This window comes from Equus przewalskii, chromosome X (genome assembly GCF_037783145.1).
Source record: "Equus przewalskii isolate Varuska chromosome X, EquPr2, whole genome shotgun sequence".
Lineage (NCBI taxonomy): Eukaryota > Metazoa > Chordata > Mammalia > Perissodactyla > Equidae > Equus > Equus przewalskii.
The window spans coordinates 81,414,748-81,434,671 of record NC_091863.1 but is presented as its reverse complement, the minus strand read 5'-3'; the positions used below and the strand labels follow the sequence as shown (position 1 = coordinate 81,434,671).

General features: G+C 41.3%; 1 protein-coding gene across 19 annotated transcripts in view; it reads left to right on the top strand.

Moving 5' to 3' along the window:
• The window catches only part of TRMT2B (tRNA methyltransferase 2 homolog B), a 137,044-nt gene that overhangs the window by 14,643 nt on the left and 102,477 nt on the right, over positions 1 to 19,924 (top strand). For 13 of the 19 annotated variants that reach the window (XR_011536053.1, XR_011536055.1, XR_011536054.1 and 10 more), the window contains 6 exons: positions 9,489 to 9,635; positions 11,050 to 11,144; positions 11,477 to 11,691; positions 11,851 to 11,952; positions 12,723 to 12,842; positions 13,072 to 13,171. Coding sequence is in view for 16 of the 19 variants with exons in the window: in XM_070605225.1 (XP_070461326.1) it covers positions 9,489 to 9,635; positions 11,050 to 11,144; positions 11,477 to 11,691; positions 11,851 to 11,952; positions 12,723 to 12,842; positions 13,072 to 13,171 (779 nt within the window). In the remaining 3 variants the exon portion in view is untranslated. Of the gene's footprint in view, positions 1 to 9,488; positions 9,636 to 11,049; positions 11,145 to 11,476; positions 11,692 to 11,850; positions 11,953 to 12,722; positions 12,843 to 13,071; positions 13,172 to 14,056; positions 14,308 to 19,924 lie in introns of those variants that run through there. The other 6 variants (XM_070605221.1, XM_070605230.1, XM_070605229.1 and 3 more) reach the window with 1 other exon arrangement.

The window sequence follows — 19,924 nt, the reverse complement described above, 5'->3', positions numbered from 1 at the left end:
AGAGCTAGGGAAATTTTTCTTTTTAAAGAAAATGTATCGTGAGTTCATAGTGATATATCCAAATCAAATTTAGAATAACAGAGTTTTTACTTAAATCCTGTGATTTTATATTTTTATCTCTTGTCTCTTACAATGAAAATTTTCGTCCTGACAACATTAATGTGTAATTACTTATTTTATCATTTTATATATGTGTATATATATAATAATTTCAGAACAACAGTATCAGCATTATTACTAACAAGTGATTACTGAAAAGAGCTCAGGATTTGTGTCTTTCTCTTTGTCAAATTATTGTGCCTCTTGAAATAATTCCTCTCTTTGTAGGTAAGCCACTAATTTGATACTTGATACACAGGTTTTTTCTTTTTTTCATTTTGCTTGCTTTCAAATTGTAGGGATTGATTTTTTTTCTTCTTCATTTTGATTAAATTTTGTTTTATAATTTGGTAAAATACTTACATGGTTCCAAAGTCAAATCTACAAAAGAAGGGTACATTTAGAGAGGTCTGGCTTTCACCTCTGTCCCCTTTACCCTGTTCCCTCCCTCCTTTTATGGGTAGCAATTTTTGTTTTTGCTTATTTTAAAATATGGAAAGTTGTTTTTTCCCCACTTTTCTTAGCTAAAAGGTAGCTTGACATGGACTCTGTTCTGCACCTTGTTTTTTTCAGATAATGATCTACTTCATTTTTTGCAGCTGCATAGTCCTTTATGGTGTGATGGGTTTTACAACTCTGTTTTTATTGGCATGAATAATTACCTCATTTTTCCACTGGCTTAGTTTTCTATGAACCTGTTGCTAATTTTTTTCCCAAGTGCTGTAAGAGCTCTGTCAGACATTCGTCAGTATTCTCTATATGCGCAAAAGCTTGAGTTTCGTTTTTTCCCTGAAGACCTTGTTTTTGGAGTCTCCCATCGTAGGCTCCCGGGGCCTTCTGTGTGACTGTTATCCTGGGACTCCTTTTGCTGCTCTCTCATCTTGTCTCCCCTGTTTCTTAGATCCTCTGTCTTCCTTTTTCTGGAAGACACCCTCAGTGGCTGGAGTACGACCTCCATTAGCTTCCCGAGGAAGGGTGCCTAGGAGGTAAAGTTTTAGTCTTTGCATATCTATAAATGTCTTTTTTCTTTCCTGACACATGACTGAGACTTCTTCTAGATTTCAAATTCTAGGTTTGAATCATTTGCTTCTATAAATTTGAAGACATGGTTTCCTTGTCATCTGGCCGCCGATGTTGTTGTACAAATCTAAACGCTACCTTCAGTCCTGATCCTTTGTAGACAGTCTCCCCCCTCTTTTTTTCTCTAGAAGCTTTTAGGGAATCTCTAGATCCTTGAAACTTCATGACCATGTGTGGCTTTTGTCTTTATTCATTGTGGTGGATACTTTCTAAACCTTGTCAATCTGGCAACGAATACTTTCAGATGTGGGAAGTTTTCCCACCTTATTTCTTACCTCCTTCCCTTCGTATTCTTTATTCTCTCTATACCTGTTATTATGTGGATTTTGGACTTCATGGATTGATTCTATAATCTGTTACTCGTTTGTCTCCTGTTTTCCATCTCTTTGCCTTTTTGTTCTCCTTTTTGTGGAATTTTCTTGACATAAATACCAATGTCTTTATAGAATTTTTTTTCTACTATCATACCTTTAATTTTCAAAAGATATTTCTTTCTTTTTTTTTAAAGATTGGCACCTGAGCTAACATCTGTTGCCAATCTTCCTTTTTTTCTTCTTCTTCTTCTCCTCCCCAAAGCCCCCCAGTACATAGTTGTGTATTCTAGTCGTAGGTCCTTCTGTCCTTCTGGTTGTGCTGTGTTGGACGCTGCCTCAGCATGGCTTGATGAGTAATACTAGGTCCGTGCCCAGGATCTGAACCAGTGAAACCCTGGGCTGCCAAAGCGGAGTGCGTGAACTTTACCACTTGGCCACGGGGCCAGCCCTCAAAAGATATTTCTTGTTCTCTGATTGTTCCTTTTGTTGAACAGCTTGGTTTTTTTAATTAGTTATATAATTTAGTAATGTAGTATATATATGTATAAATAGAAATATATATATTTCTGTTCTTTGAATTGCTTGTTTCCTTCAGGAATTTTTTCCTGTTTGTTTTGGGCATTGTCTTTCACCATGGAGGCTTTAATCAAACAGCTGGTGTTACTCGGCTGACTGTTCCTATTTAAGAGTGAGGCCTTGGGGCAGGCTTCGTGGCCGAGTGGTTAAGTTCGCGCACTCCGCTGCGGCGGCCCAGGGTTCAGATCCTGGGCATAGACATGGCACTGCTCGTCAGGCCACATTGAGGCGGCGTCCCACATCCCACAACTAGAAGGACCTGCAACTAGGATGTACAACTGTGTACAGGGGGGGTGTGGGGAGATAAAGCAGAAAAAAAAAAAATTGGCAACAGTTAGCCCAGGTGCCAATCCTTAAAAAAAAAAGGAAAATTGGCAACAGTTGTTAGCCCAGGTGCCAATCTTTAAAAAAAAAGAATGAGGCCTTAAAAAACTGATTGGCAGTTCAGCTTGAGTGGGTTTGTTGATTCTTGCTGCTTCACTGCTGGTGATTGTGTAGGGGGGGGTCCCTCATGTGTCTATCTTGAGACAGCTTTTCTCTGGGGCTATTCAGTTTCTTGAGAGAATCATCTCCAAGTTTCCTTGCTGGCTTCTGGCCTTCTAGAATTGGGATGTGGAAAGCAGGGGTGGGTTTCCACCATTAAGAATGCAGATTTACATAGAATCTTTCTGTTTCTACCCCTCCATCACTACTGCTGTGCCTGGTATCTCTAAATTCAGAGCTTTTGTGAGTCATTTTCTCCTGAGAAAAAAATCTCCAGTCTCCTGCTAGAGGAAGATGGACATTCTTGGTAGGATGAGGATGCTTACCAGTTTTGTCTTCAGACTTTCCACCAGGCCCTGTACTTTACTTCATCTCTGCCTCCTGCACTACCTTGCACCTTCAAGTTTGAGTCTTCCCAGGGTTATGTCAGGCCTTACATCTCATCAGGTCCCCATTTGGAGGCAGTCCAGGTGTAGCTGCTTTTATCTTCCTAAGTCAGTTGTCACTCTAATCTGCTTTCCATCTTCTACGACTTCATTGAGTTTGCTGTTGTTGTGTTCTCTTCTATGATCTTAGTTCTTTCTTTCATTTATTCATTCAACAAGTACTATTGAGTACCTACAAGTGCCAGGCATTATCCTAGTGCTTAGGATATAAGGAGGAAGAAAATAGGCCTTCCCTTGTGGAACTTACATTTTAGTGGAGTAGGGGGAGACAGATTAAAAAAAGGTGAATTATATGGTATGTCAGAAGGTGATAAGTGCAGCTATGGTCTGAATGTTTGTCCCCAAATTTGATATATTGAGATCCTAACCCCCAAGGTGATAGTGTCAGGAAGTGGGGCCTTTGGGAGGTGATTAGGTTATGAGGGTGGAGCCCCCTCATGATTAGGATTAGTGCCCTTATAAAAGGGACCCCAGAGAGCTAGTTTATCCCTTCTGCCATGTGAGGTTAAAGTGGAAAGATGGCCATCAATGAGGAAGCAGGCTTTCGCAAGACACCGAATCTGCTGGCATCTTGATCTTGGACTTCCCAGCCTCCAGAACTGTGAGAAACAAATTTTCTGTTTATAAGCCACCCAGTTTATGGTATTTTTGTTATAGCAGCCCAGTTGGACTAAGACAAGTGCCATGGGAAAAATAGAGCAGGATAAGGAGGATAAGAAGTTCTAGGGTTGGGGGAAATGTAGGTTGTAATTTTAAGTGGGGTCAAGGTAGGCTTCGTTGAGAAGGTGATATTTGAATAAAGCTGTGGTTCTCAACTGGAGGCAGTTTTGCCCTGCAGGGGACATTTGGCAATGTCTGGAGACAGTTTTGGTTGTCACCACTGGGGCATGGTTGGACTGTGCTACTGGCATCTATCTAGTGGGTGAAGGACAGGGATGCTGTTAAGCATCCTATGGTGTACAGGACAGCCCCCCACAACAGAGAATTATCTGGCCCCAAATCTCAATAATGCCGAGTTTGAGAAACCTTAGAATTAAGACTTAAAGGAAGTGATGGTGTGAGCCATGCAGAGGTCTGAGGCAAGAGCATTCTAAGAAAGAGAACGGCCATGGCAAAGGCCCTTAGATGGGAGTGTGGCAGGCTTTTTGGAGGAAGTGAAAGTAGGCCCAGAAGAGTAGATGAGGTAAGATGGTTACTGGGGGCCAGGTCGTGTAGTGCCTCAGGGGTCATTGTAAGGACTTTGGCTTTTATTCTGAGCCATTGGAGGTTTTGATGGGGGGAGTGTCATGCCATGATTGAGGTTTTTAGCAGGATCACTCTGGCTGTTGTATTGTGTATGGATTAGTGGGGGGAAGGGTAGAAGCAGGAGAGACCAGTTAGGAGTCTGTTGCAGTGTCCCGGTGAGAGGTGATACAGACCAGTGGTAGTAGCAGTGGAGGTGGATATATCTCAAAGATAGAACAGGATTTCCTGATGGATTAAATGAGAGCTATAAGAGAAAGGGAGGAGTAAAAAATGCCTCTAGGTTTTTGAGGGGAGCAAATGGAACAATGGCATTACTGTCAACTGAGATGGGAAAGACTGTGGTAGAGCAGATTTGGAGGGGAGATTAGTAGCTCAGTTTTGGAATGGTGCATTTGAGATACCTATTAGACATCTGAGTGGCTATGTTAAATCAGTAGTTGGACATATTAGTGTGGGGCTTAGGAGTTAGAAATCTGGGAGTTGTTGACATGTAGCTGTTATTTAAAATCACAAGACTGGAAGAGATCACTGAGGGAGTGAGAGTAGATAGGAAAGAGAAGAGGAACACGGACCTTACCCAGGGGTACTCCCATTTTAAGAGGTCTGGGAGGAGAGGGGAGCCAGTAAAGGAGACTGAGAAGGAGCAGCCAGTGAGGTCAGAGGACCAGGAGAGTATGGGGTCCCGGAAGACAAATGAAAACAGTGAACCGAGGCTGTGCCAAATGCTGCTGATAGGTCAAGTGAGATGAGGACTGAGAATTGACCATTGAGCTGCGTAGCAAGGAGATCAGTGGTGACCTTAATGTGAACTGTGGAGTGGAGTGGTGGGGACCCGATTGGAGAGGTGAATAGAAGGAGAGGAATGGGAGGCAGTGAATACATGCAATTCTTTTGCAGAGTTTTGCCACAAAGAGGAGCAGAGAAATAGAACAGTGGCTGGTGAGGAAAGGAGTCAAGAAGGTTCCCTTTCTTTTTAAAGGTGGGAGAGTAAGAGCATGTTTATATAGTGATGGGTGATGGGACTCATCCAGTAGTGAGGGAGGAAAATGATGGTGCAGGAGACGGAGAAGGGAGAATTGGCAGAGGAGTGAGCTTAAATAAGCTTATGTCTTTTTTATTCCTTTATTTCATTTTAGTGGGATTTTTTGGAGGAATGTTCTGTTATTTTAACCAGAAGCTTTCTTCGCTCTTTTTTTAAAATTTATTTTTATTGAAATATAATTGATATATAGCACTGTATAAGTTTAAGGTGTGCAACATGTTGATTAGATAAATTTATATATTGCAATATGATTACACGCTCCTTCACTCTTAATACTTAGGGATTCCTATATAATAAGAGTTTCAGTCTCTGTTTTATAAATGAAGAGGCTCATACAGTAGAGAGTGTGTATTTCATGTTTACTTACTCATTATCTACTAGGTCAGACTCAATTTTTCAACTTCCCGTCCTTCCAGGACCTCAATGACATTTGAATCTTGCTTCCAAAATACATTCCTTTCCAACCAGCCAGTAAACAACAGTTGAACTAGTCTTTCTTTAAATCACCAACCTCAAAATTTGAAAAGTATGTTCAGTATAGTTAAGCATATCTTGTATTGCATTTATATGAAATTATAGCAGAATTGATCAAGTGCAGCCTTAATTGATTTTACCCTCTCGGGCAGCACTGTTTTTTTTTTTTTTTTGGTATAACTCCCCCTTCCACGTGTAATTTTGGATTTTTTGAAAACACGGTGGACCTAGAACACGTGTATTATAAAAACAAAAGAACCTGGTAAATCAGACAGTGTGTCCTGTTGTGATAGCAACTGGCTTGTGTTTGAAAAGTTTGGCTTTAAGGATTTTTGGTATTTCAACAACTAAATCAGGATTGCATTTGACTTGTATTCACCAGGAGGAAATGAAGGATCTAACTAAGCTGTGGTGTAGTTGGCATCTGGTTATATGAAGAAATAGAGAAATGATGGGCTTACATTAGGAAGTTATAAGAAAGAATGGAATCATATCAGCTTAGTAGTATATTAGGAGGTGCTGTCAGGAGGAATTCCCAGAAATAGATTATTGTATTCTGTATTATATATAGAATAATCTGAGATTCTTCATACAAATAAAATACCTTTCCTGTTCATTCATTCATACCTTTCTTTCAGCAGTAATCATCAAGCACCTGTTATGTGCCAGACTAAGGATACAACTCTAAGCCTTCATGGAGCTTATTGTGTGGAATACAATGCATAGTATCCGTCTGTCAGGTCACAGGACAGGGATCATGTTTCTTATACAGTCATGTGCCATATAATGATGTTTCTCTCAAGGATGGGCCACATATATGACAGTGGTGTCATTAGATTAGTACTATATAGCCTAGGGCTGCCACAGACAAAATGCCACAGACTGGGCGGCAGAAATTTATTTCCTCACAGTCTGGAGGCTAGAAGGCCAAGATCAGGGTGTCAGTAGGCTTGGTTTCTTCTGAGGCTTCTCATCTTGGCTGGATACGGCCATCTTCTCACCGTGTCCTTACATGGTCTTTCCTCTGTGCGTGAGTGCATCCCTGGTGTCTCTCATGTATCTGAATTTCCTCTAATAAGGGCACCAGTCAGATTGGATTAGGGCCCACCCTAAAGGCCTCATTTTAACTCAATCACCTCTTTAAAGGCCCTATTTCCAAATAGTCCCATTCTGAGGTACTAGGGGTTAGGACTTCAACATAGGAATTTTAGGGGGACTCAACTCAGCCCAGAACACTCTACCCTCTGGACCCCCCAAATTCATATTCTTCTCACATCCAAAATACATTCACTCCCATCTCAACAGCCCCACAGTCTTAACTCATCCCAGCATCAACTCTAAGTCCCAAATCTCATCTAAATGTCATGTGAATCAAGTATGGATGCACTCAAGGTATAATTCATCCTGAGGCAAAATTCCTCTCCAGCTGTGAGCCTGTGAAAGCAGACAGGTTATCCGCTTCCAAAATACAAGGGTTGGACAGGCATAGGCTAGACATTCCCATTCCAAAAAGGAGAAATCGGAAAGAAGAAAAAGTATCACAGGTCCCGAGTGAGTCTGAAACCTAGCAGGGCAATTTCCGTTAGATTTTAAGGCTCGATGGCTCGACGCTCTGTCCTTCCAGCCTCCCAGTGTGGTGGGCCCACTGGGGTGGCAGCCCCACCCCCGAGGCCCTGGGCGTAGGCAGCCTGGCCCACTGAAACCAAGGAGACAGCCTTGCCCCCACCTCCCCCAGCCTGGGGCCTGGCCCCTCTGGGCCTGCAGTGGCAGCAGCAGCCCTGTTGAGCTCTGAATCACCTTTGGAGTTCTCTTTCCCTTTTCTTGAAGGATAACACCTGTTCACAGTCCTGTGGAATCCCAGAAGTCCAATAGCCTTGCTTGCTTCATTTCATCTTGTATCTGTTGCTTTTAATCTAAGCTGACAGTATTTCTGCTGATAGAACCCCATCTCTATTCCTGGCTTCTACCCAGATGGCTGATTAGATCCGTGAGTCACACCTATAATTTCTTTATCAAAAAGATTATCCTGGGGCCTGCCCGGTGGCACTGCCTTTAAGTGCACACAGTTCTTTGGTGGCCTGGAGTTTGCTGGTTAGGATCCCAGGTGCGGACATGGCACCACTTGGCAAGCTATGCTGTGGTAGGCATCCCATGTATAAAGTAGAGGAAGATGGGCACGGATATTAGCTCAGGGCCAGTCTTCCTCAGCGAAAAAAAAGGAGGATTGGCAGCAGATCTTAGCTCAGGGCTAATCTTCCTAAAAAACAAAAAAAAAAAGGATTATCCAGCCATAACCTTTGTGTTATCTGCTGAGTTTGCTTTCATGTTTTGTTATATGGACTGGCTGAGATTTTTCCAAATCTTCAAGTTCTGGTGCCTTTTTGCTTAACAGTTCCTTCTTCAATGTATCTCTCTCCTCTTGCGTTTTACTATATGCAGCAAGAAGAAACCAGGCCACACCTTCAACACTTTACTTAGAAGTCTCCTCAGGTAAATATCCAAGTTCCTTGCCACATCATAACAAAAATTGACTTTTCTCCAGTTTCTAATAATAGGCACCTCATTTCTTTCTGAGATCTCACCAGAATCACCTTTAACATCCTTAATCCTATCAACAATATCTTCAAGGCAATCTAGGCTTTTTTTTCTAACATGCACCTCAAAACTCTTCCAGCCTCTACCCATTCCTAGTTCCAAAGCCCCTTTCATATTTTTAGTTATTTGTTACATCAGCATCTCACTTCTTGGTACCAAAATCTGTAGTTAGTCTGCTAGGACTGCCATAAATAAAGTACCATGGACTGGATGGCTTAAACAACAGAAATTTATTTTCTCACAGTTCGGGAGGCTAGACGTCCAAGATCAAGATATGGCAAGTTTGGGGCCAGCCCCGTGGCTGAGTGGTTAAGTTCTCTCCCTCCGCTTTGGCGGCCCAGGTTTTTGCCAGTTCGGATCCTGGGCGCGGACTTGGCAGTGCTCCTCAAGCCATGCTGAGGCAGCATCCCACATGCCACAACTAGAAGGACCCACAACTAAAAATATACAACTATGTCCCAGGGGGCTTTGGGGAGAAAAAGGAAAAATAAAATCTTTAAAAAAAATGATATGACAAGTTTGGTTTCTTCTGAGGCCTCTTTCTTTGGCTTGTAGATAGCTATCTTCTCACTGTGTCTTCACGTGATCTTTCCTCTATGTGTGCATCCGTGGTGTCTCTGTGTGTCCAAATTTCATTTCCTTAAAAGGATGCCAGTCTGGGGCCGGCCCGGTGGCGCAGCGGTTAAGTTTGCACATTCCGCTTCGGCGGCCCGGGGTTCGCTGGTTCAGATCCCGGGTGCAGACATGGCACTGCTTGGCAAGCCATGCTGTGGTAGGCATCCCATGTATAAAGCAGAGGAAGATGGGCATGGATGTTAGCTCAGGGCCAGTCTTGCTCAGCAAAAAGAGGAGGATTGGTGGCAGAGGTTAGCTCAGGGCTAATCTTCCTCAAAAAATAAGGACGCCAGTCAGATTGGATTAGGGCCTACTCTAAGGACCTCATTTTAACTTATCATCTCTTTAAAGACTTTGTCTCCAAGTACAGTCACATTCTGAGGTACTGGGGGGGTGGTTAAGGCTTCAACATATGAATTTGGGAGGGATACAATTCAGCCCATAACAGTGACCCAGCATGAGTAATCAGCTGTGGAACTTGTTAGCTTTGCCTGTGTAATAATACTGTTTTCTTCCTAGTACTACGAAGTATTCCTTCGACAGTCCCCATTGGAGCCCTGCCTTCTGTTTCATGAAGGTGGATACTGGCGTGAGCTCACAGTCCGCACCAATAGCCAAGGGCACACAATGGCCATCATCACTTTCCATCCCCAGAAATTAACACAGGTGAGACTCACAGCATGATAAGGGGACGCTTCTGTCTCAGCCTTTACTGTTTCTATGCTGCAGTTGGTTTGTGGAAGTCTAAGGGCATATAGCAGAAACGACACATCCACAGAATATTTGTGTGGGTCAGGAAGAGGGGTTGGGAGTGAGGAGGAGGAGATGGCAAGGATACTCTAACTGTGCTGTTGGCGTAATCAAACCAGAGACTGTTAATTATCATGTGAGGCCCTAAGTATTTGCACAAGAACTTTGCCCATGGAAGATAGTAAGTGCTGTATTGAATCTGAAAGCCAATTCAATAGAGACTAGCATATAGTCAGAATTCCTTAACCCAAATAATACTTTACATTTCTAATGCGCTTAGAGCTTTCAAACATTCTCATATTAAAACATTACTACACGTAGGTGATCATTTCTACCAACTTGTGAACTAGGCAAGAGGAGAGGTATTGTCACCCTCATTTCATAGATGAGCAAATGGAAGCAGAGAAGTACCCAAGGTCAAACAGCAAGTAAACAGCCAAGCTGGGGTTTGAACCCTGGTCATTGATTCCTGGCCTTTTCACTCTACAGCTCCAACATAGTTTATTGCGATAGATCCTTGTGTAAAGCTAATGGTTAGGCTCTCTGTAGTGATGTAAGAATTTTAGATGTTCTGAACTCGAAGACAGGAGTTAGTTACCATGCTCATTCTCTTCCGTGCCCTCTCTTTCCTTTCTCCTAGGACTCATGTCCTCTGATGTGGTGTTTGCATGGGTGGTTGGGATGTTTGAAGTGAAGTATGAAGGGAATTAAAAGGTTATTGCTTGTTCATGATGGGACAAAAGCTTAGTTTAGCCCCTTGTTTACAACAAGAATAACTTGCACACTTTCTTTAGAGAACTATTAAAGAGGCTCAAACTAGAGAAAGTGTCATGTCTGTCGTATAGGATTTGTCAAAAGCCGATAAGCAAAGCAATGCTTCTACTGAGAGGTGAAAATAGCTTATCTTTTTGTCCTATAGAATATTGCTTTGTTGGGGCTGGCCCCGTGGCCGAGTGGTTAAGTTCGCGCGCTCCGCTGCAGGCGGCCCAGTGTTTCGTTGGTTCGAATCCTGGGCGCGGACATGGCACTGCTCATCAAACCACGCTGAGGCAGCGTCCCACATGCCACAACTAGAAGGACCCACAACGAAGAATATGCAACTATGTACCGGGGGGCTTTGGGGAGAAAAAGGAAAAAAAATAAAATCTTTAAAAAAAAAAAAAAAAAAAAAAAAAAAAAAGAATATTGCTTTGTGTTGTGTTATTTATAATAGGATTTGAGAAATGTGCCTTCTTGTCTGACTTCTGCAGGCCTGATTACTGTAGAGCTTGGAGAGAAAATTGATGAGAGGTGAGTCTTTGCTTGACTCCTGATTTTGTGGTCTGGGCAGGAGGAGCTCTGTGTTCAGAAGGAGACTGTAAAGGAGTTTTTCACCAAAGGGCCAGGAGCAGTCTGTGACTTGACATCACTTTACTTCCAGGAAAGGTAAATCTGGGACAGCCAAACAGCAAGCAAGAGGCTGATGGCTTGCTGTTGTCTGGGTTGTGGGTTACTGAGGTAGGGCTGCTGATTGCAGAGGATCTGGGCTAAGTGGTACTAGACCTTGTACACCAGCCAGGTCTGGGAACCCAAGCTGTAAATGAGAGTGTCTGCTTATGCTTCCATTCCCTGAGAGGGGACCTCCTACAGAGCTCTCAGGGCCGTGCCATGGAGGCTGTATCTTCTAGCTGAGATGCTGGGACCTCCTACTCCAACCATCTACTAGAGATAGAGTGGACTGCCATTACAAGATACTTTCTTCTTTTATTCTTCTCCAGCACTATGACTCGTTGCAGTCATCAGCAATCCCCTTACCAACTCCTATTTGGGGAACCCCACATCTTTGAAGATCTCTTGGGCTTGAAGATCCGCATCTCTCCAGATGCCTTTTTCCAGATTAACACTTCTGGTGCAGAGATGCTGTATCAGACCGTGGGGGAGCTGAGTGGAGTGAACTCTAACACCATCCTCCTTGACATCTGCTGTGGAACTGGCAAGTGGCAGCCCAGGGCAGAATCTATATGCTGCTTAGTTCCCAAACCCCATCCACCCAGGCCCTGGGGCCCTTGCAGCTGAAATGGGAAGGTAGTGGTTGTGGTACAGGCATAACCTCATTGGTTAACCCTCCTCTTATTCTCTCTTACTTCCCTAGGTGTGATTGGCCTGTCTCTGGCTCAGTATACCTCCCAGGTCCTTGGGATTGAGTTGGTGGAGCAGGCAGTGGAGGATGCCAGGTGGACTGCAGCCTTCAATGGTACACTGCTCACAGTCTGGGGAGAAATGAAGAGCTGCGCTTGTTTCTGTGCTATGGAAATGGTTGTATGGGAAAGGGAAGCTACTGTTTCCATGACCTCTGGGCAGGAAGGGAGGATGTTCTGGAGTGGTCAGAGTTGGGTCCTGATGGTTTTCTGAAGAGGTCCCAATAGCTAGTCTTTTTTTCTATCCAGAATAAGAGCCCAAGGGAAGGAACAAGCCTAGCTTGATAGGAAGGGAACTTGACAAAACTTTGGATAATATAGAAGAAGAGCCTTCTTGACATTAGACTCATGAGGCATCCTAACATAATACAATAGATTTCAAACCTTTTTTTAGCAACAGGACCTTTTCTTTGAACAAAATCTTATGCCAGATGACAATATATGAAACAGATCTCCTTGTCCCCTCAACCTTACCTCCAGACAACTCCTGATGTAGACACACAACCTCCATTATAGCAGAAAGAGCACTTGAGTAAAAGTCAGGGTTCTCTCTTTGGTATAGAACTTATGTGCTGTGTGAGTCACTAAGTTGTACAATAATATTGTCTAGTCTTTCAAGCTGAAAGGCCTATGGAGATATTGCAAGGGAAAGCACGGAAAAAATGACGCAGATCCAAAAGCATTTCTTTCATTGTTATTCAGAGGTATGCTAGATCCAAAGGGAAGATGACAGAGCCCTGGCTTCTATACATTTCTGTAAAGCTCCCCACCTGCCACTGCTGGGCTGGAGTTTTCCGTAAGGGTCACGTGAGTCTCTCTTCTGCAGGCATCACCAACTGTGAATTCCACACTGGTCGAGCAGAGAAGATTTTGCCGCAGCTACTGAAGTCAAAGGAAGATGGGCAGTTAATTGTTGCTGTGGTGAACCCAGCCCGAGCAGGACTGCGTAAGGATGAATAGCTTTCTTGCTACAGAGCTAGTTGGGTGTTCCCATGATGTCCACCAGCTTTAGTGCCTCCTTCGCACACCATGCTAAGAGTGCTCCCAGTGGGCTTGCTCTGAACTTGCTTCTCATGTATTCCTAACCAATACTGAGTTCTGGTCAGTTGGGAGTTTGTGATAACCCAGACCATGATAGTTTAATTATAACAACAGCAATGTGTTTCTTCCTTCAGATCACCGGGTGATTCAAGCCATTCGAAACTGCAGGGCCATCCGCACACTAGTTTTTGTTTCCTGCAAGCCTCAGGGTGAAACCACAAGGAATGTCGTTGAGTAAGTCTTGACTTCTTTTTCAAATTATTTTTTCTTGATGATCAAAGTAAACCATGCTTGTTGTGCAGAATTTGGAAAATGCAGAGACGTGTAAAGAAACAGAAAAAAGTCATTATACTATCATCAAGAGTCAATTATAGGGCCAGGTCTCAGGTGAGGCTGGTAAAGCAACTCACTTTGGGTGTAAAATTTGAGAGTGCCCCAAATCTCAGTAATCAAGATACATTTTTAATGTAGTATTTTCAAAAATCAAAATTACTCCAAAAAGTCCATGATGAAAAAATATTAAGATTTTTAAAACAGTGAAATGCACTCCTGTCCTTCTAAACCCTGTCTCACTCACCTTAGCCTAATCCTGGCCCTGGGTCCGATAAAAGTTTATTTATAAAAGCAGGAAGCCAGCCTTCAGGCCATAGTTTTCCAATTTGATTTTCCAAAATACTGCATCAAAATATTATTTGTCTTGTTTACTGAGTTTTTTGGCACACTCTTAAAGTTTGCATCCAAGGTGGATGCCTCTTGCTTCACTCTAGTTCTGGCACTGGTCAATTACTTTGATTTTTTTTTTTTAAGGAAGATTAACCCTGAACTAACTGCTGCCAATCCTCCTCTTTTCACTGGGGAAGACTGGCCCTGAGCTAACATCCATGCCCCTCTTCCTCTGCTTTATATGTGGGATGCCTACCACAGCATGGCGTGCCAAGTGGTGCCATGTCCGCACCCGGGATCCGAACCGGCGAACCCCGGGCTGTCAAAGTGGAACGTGCGCACTTAACTGCTGCACCACCGGGCTGGCCCCTATTTTGATTTTTGAAATGTTTTCTTGTAATTTCTCTTTCTCTTTTTCTTTTTACACAAGTAATACAATTTCTCTGTAATATTCAGACAACATAGGTGGCTGTAAAGTACAGATGATATACCTGGATGAAACAAGAGAGAATTAAACGTAAATGAATTGAGCTTTCCAGTCAGTGAGCCAGAAGAAGAACAATAAACCTAAAGGAAACTGAAGGAAGACATCAGTAGCATTAAAAAATCCAGACATTAATGAACTACAAAGCAAAAAACCTGTAGACTTGACAGATAAACAAGAAGGGTTATTGAAAGAAGAAAATAAAATAAATAAACTTAATCAAGGATATAAAGGAATAAAACATAAAAATATGAAGTCTTAGGGGCTGGCCCCGTGGCCGAGTGGTTAAGTTCCCGCGCTCCGCTGCAGGCGGCCCAGTGTTTCGTTGGTTCGAATCCTGGGCGCGGACATGACACTGCTCATCAGACCACGCTGAGGCAGCGTCCCACATGCCACAACTAGAAGAACCCACAATGAAGAATACACAACTATGTACCGGGGGGCTTTTGGGGAGAAAAAGGAAAAAATAAAAAATCTAAAAAAAAAAAAAAAAAAAAAAATATGAAGTCTTAAATGAGAAAAAGAGCATAACTACAGATTAAGAAATTTTAAAAAAATTATAAGAAAGTACTTTTCTACAACTCCTTCACAATACATTTGAAGACCTAGATGGGTGATTTTCTGGGAAAATGCAAATGGCTAATATTAATTCCAAAAGATATAGTAACCCTAAACAGACCGGTAACCACGGAAAAAAATTGAGAAAGTTGTCAAAGAGCTTCTTCTACCCAAAATAAAATCATTGAGACCCATGAGTTTTCACAGGCTTATTTCCTTGTCTCTGCTTACACATTCACTCTTCCAGTTGTCCTGTATTTTTATTTTTATTATACTATTTAAACATGTTTTTGAATTTTTGGTAAAGGTGGCACCTCAGAGTATTCAATAAATGGTGGTGAACAACTGGGTGGTCATGGCAAAAATCAGAAAAGTTGGATCTATGTCTCACACTGTATACCAGGATAAATTACGAAGGAGTCGGAGATTTAAATGTGAAGAAGGGAAACCATAAATGTACCCTAGGAAATCACAGAATTTCTCTTTAGTTGCGGAGTGCAGAAGCCCTTTCTAACTATGAAAATTCAGAAGCCATATAATAAAAGGTTGTTAAATTTGGTTGCATGTAAAATAGCTTCTCCGTTTATTACACCATACACAGAAATGAATTCAAAATGGATCATAGAACTAAATGTAAGAGGTAAAACATAGGAGTAAATCTTTGTGACCTTGGGTTAGGCAAAAGCCTTCTTAGATGTAATGTCAAAAACCCAAACAACAGCAAAATATATATATAAATATATGTGTGTGTGTGTGTATAATTGGACATCATCCAAGTTAAAAAAAACTTTGGTGCTGCAAATGATACCATCAATAAAGTGAAACGATAAGGAGCTGGCCCAGTGGCGCAGTGGTTAAGTGCGCATGTTCCGCTTCAGCGGCCTGGAGTTTGCTGGTTTGGATCCCGGGTGCGGACATGGCACCACTCGGCAAGCCACACTGTAGTAGGTGTCCCACATATAAAGTAGAGTAAGATGGGCACAGATGTTAGCTCAGGGCTAATCTTCCTAAAAAAAAAACAGGAAAGTGAAAAGACAACCCACAGAATGGGAGAAAATATGTGCAAATCATTTATCTGAAAAGGGACTGGTATCCAGAAGCCAGACACAAAAGGCCACATGTTGTATGATTCCATTTGTAGGAAATGTCCGTACTAGGCAAATCTCTACAGACAGAAAGTAGATTTGTGGTTGTCTAGGGCTGAGGGTGAGGAGTTTGGGGAGAAATGGGGAGTGACTGCTAAGGGGTGCATGATGTCTTCTTGGATTAATGAAAATATTCCAAAATTGATTGTTATGACGGATGCCCAACTCTGAATATACTAAAAATCACTGAACTGTATAAATGGGTGAGCTGTATGGGATGTGAATTACATCTCAGTAAAACAGTTAAAAAATCAATAACTTGCGTGATAACAAGCACTAAAAGCAAAGACAAGAGACAACATACAAACTGGAAAAAAATATGCAGTTTATATTACAGACAAAGACTTTTTCCCTTAATTTATAACAAACTCCTGGAGATCAATAAGAACAACAGCCCAAAAGAAAGATGAACAGAAGATATGAAAAAAATATTATAAATGTGTTTATGAATCATGAAAAGATGCTCAGTGTCTTCCGTTATAATGGAAATGCAAATTAAGAGTACCCTGAGATAACCACTTTTTACATCTCAGACTGGTCAAAGTTCAAAAGTTTGATAATGCACTGTTGGTGATACTATGAGGAAACATGAACTCTAAAAAATTGCTGTGTGGAGTGTAAATTGGTACTATCCCTATAGAAGGAAATTTAGCAATATAGATTAAAATTATAAATGTGTATAAACCGTTTGACCCAGTAGTTCCATTCCTGAGGCTGTATCCTACAAATATACTGACACACATGTAAAATTACATACCTACAAAGTTATTTATTGCAGTATAACAGCAAACAGTGAAATATCCTAAAAGTCCATCTGTGGGGAACTGGTTAAATCAACTGTGCTACATTCCTACAGTGGAATACTGTGCTGCTGTAAAAAGGAATGAAGATGTTCTTTATATACTGATGTGGAAAGATCTCTAAGAAATATTATTTTTTAATGACAGCTTTATTGAGATATAATACACATATCATAAAATTCATCCATTCAATGGTTTTTGGTATGTTCTCATACTTGTGCAGCCATCACCACTGTCTAATTCCAGAACATTTTCATCGCTTCAAAAAGAAATTCTGCACCTCTCACCAGTCACTTCCCATTTTTCCCCAACCCCCTGGCCCTAGGCAACCACTAATCTACTTTCTGTGTGTGTCTATTTGCCTATTGTGTGCATTTCATACAAGTTAAGTGATACAACATGTGGTTCTGTGCATCTGGCTTCTTTCACTTAGCATGATGTTTTCAAGGTTTTTCCGTGCTATAGCATGTATCAGTCCTTCATTCCTTTTTATGCCCAAATAATATTCCATTGTATGGATATAGCACATTTATTTATTCACTCATCGGTTGATGGACATTGGGTTGTTTCTGCCTTTTGGCTCTTAGGAATAGTGCTGCTATGAACATTTGTGTGCAAGTTTTTGGGTGGACATGTGTTTTCATTTCTGTTGGGTAGATACCTAGGAATGGAATTGCTGGGTCATATGGTAACTCTATATTAACCTTTTGAGGAAGTGCCAGACTGTTTTCCAAAGCATCTGCCCAACTTTACATTCCCACCAACAGTGTATGAGGGTTCCAGTTTCTCCGCATCCTCACCAATTCTTTTTACTTTTTATTTTGCTGAGGAAGACTGGCCCTGAGCTAACATCCATTCCCATCTTTCTCTACTTTATATGTGGGACGCCTGCCACAGCATGGCTTGCCAAGCGGTGCCATGTCTGCACCTGGGATCTGAAGTGGTGAACCCCGGGCCACCGAAGCAGAACGTGGGCACTTAACTGCTGCACCACTGCGCCGGCCCCTCACCAATTCTTATCATCTGTCTTTTTGATTATGTCCATCCTCGTGGGTAGGAAGTGGTATCTCCTTATGGTTTTGCTTTGCATTTCCCCAGTGGCTAATGATGTTGAGTACTGTTTCATATGCTTATTTGCCATTTGTATGTCTTCATTGGAATAATGTCTGTCAGATCCTTTGCCCATTTTTTTAATTGGGTTGTCTTTTTGTTATTGAGTTTTAAGATTTCTTTATATATTCTAGATACAAGTCCCTTATCTCAGATACACAATTTACAAAAATTTTCTCCCTTCTGTGGGTTCTCTGTTCACTTTCTTGATGGTGTCCTTTGAAACATGAGTAATTTTGAAGATGTCCAGACTATTTTTCTTAAAATTTTTAAAAAATTTTTCCTCTTCTCCCCAAAGCCTCCAGTACATAGTTTTATATTCTTGTTGTAGGTCCCTCTGGTTGTGCTATGTGGGACGCCGCCTCAACATGGCCTGATGAGCAGTGCCATGTCGGCGCCCAGAATCCAAACCGGTGAAACCCTGGGCTGCCAAAGCGGAGTGCACAAACTTAACCACTCGGCCACGGGGCTGGCTCCCAGACTATTTTTCTTTTGTGGCTTATGATTTTGGTTCTAAGGTGTTTTACTAAGTGGAAATGGCAAGGTGTGCAGAATTGTTTATATAATACTAAACTATCTTTTTGAAAAAGGACAAAGGATGAAGAGAAGAATATAGATTTGTATTTGCTTGTATATGCGTAGACAAACTGGTAAGTTGGGGCTGGCCCTGTGGCGGAGTGGTTAAGTTTGCGCGCTCCCCTTCAGTGGCCCAGGGTTTTGCCAGTTCGGATCCTGGGCACCGACATGACACCGCTCATCAGGCCATGTTGAGGCGGCATCCCACATGCCACAACTAGAAGGACCTACAACTAAAAATATACAACTATGTACTGGGGGGCTTTGAGGAGAAAAAGGAAAAATAAAATCTTTGAAAAAAAAAAAAAGAAACTGGTAAGTTTTATAAGCAACTGATAATAGTTATCTATGGTGGGAGAGAACTGGGGAGATGAGAGTCACAAGTGGGAAGGAGACTTCACTGTATACCTTTTTACGTTATTTCATTTTTTAATAAAATGAAAACTTTCATTATGCAAAACAATAAATAAAAAAAATGCAATGATTAAGAGTGAACCTAGGATTCTGCTGACACTCATACTGAGTAAAACAATAAACATGGCCTCAAAAAGGCAAGAAAAATGTATTTTGAAAGGACAGTATGTGCATATGATAGAAGAAATTCAAACAATACAAGAGTATGCAGTGAATAATGAGTTTCTTTCTTACTCCCGACCCCAGTACTTCAGATGTCACCACTCTTACCAGTTTCTTATGTAGCCTACCAGAGATATTTTGTGACTATACGTGTGTGTGTGCGCACATATCATCCCTCTTTTTTTTTTTAACAAATGGAAACAGACTGTAGACACTGTTGTGCACCATGCTTTTCACTAACAATAGATTTTGGAGATTGTTCTGCAATGATGTAGAATCTGCATCAATACTTACAGGTCTACTTAACATTTGTAAAAGGCTGTGTAGTTTTTAATTTACATAAATATGTCATTTAACTAGTCCCTTGCTAATGAATTTTAAGGTGGTTTCTTCTCTATTGTTACCACAATGTTACAGTGAATATCCTTGTACATATATCTTTTCACATATGTGCAATATGTATGTGTATATGTGATGAATAAGTCTATGTGATTTTATATATATATATATATATATATATATATATATATTAGATAAATCCCTGATATTGAATTGTTGAGTTAAGGGATATATCCTCTTAACATTTTCATATATTTTCTAACAGAGCTCTAGAATCAGCTTATCAAAAATATCCTTTTGGGATTATGATTGGAGGTACACTGAATTTATTAATTAATTTAAGGAGGATTGAAATCTTTACAGTATTTTTTTCTGTCTAGGTATGTAGTATACCTCTTCAGTTACTCTAGTCTTATGTAATTCTCTAAAACTGTATATATGTATATATTTTTTCCAATATAGGTCTTTCTTCTTAGGGTTAATACAAGACATAATAAAGATTTATTGCTAGTATGAATGGGACCTTTTTCATGACGTTTTCTAAGTGGTTATTGCCTATCTTGTGTCCAGCTACTTTACTCTTTTATTAGTTTTATTCATTTTCCAATTGAATCTCTTGGATTTTGTTGGTAGCTGGCCATATGATCACCATATAAAAAGTTTTGTTTCTCTCCTTCCAATACTGTTTTTTCTTATTATATTGGATAAGAAAATGTTCCCTTGTAGGAGTGACAGT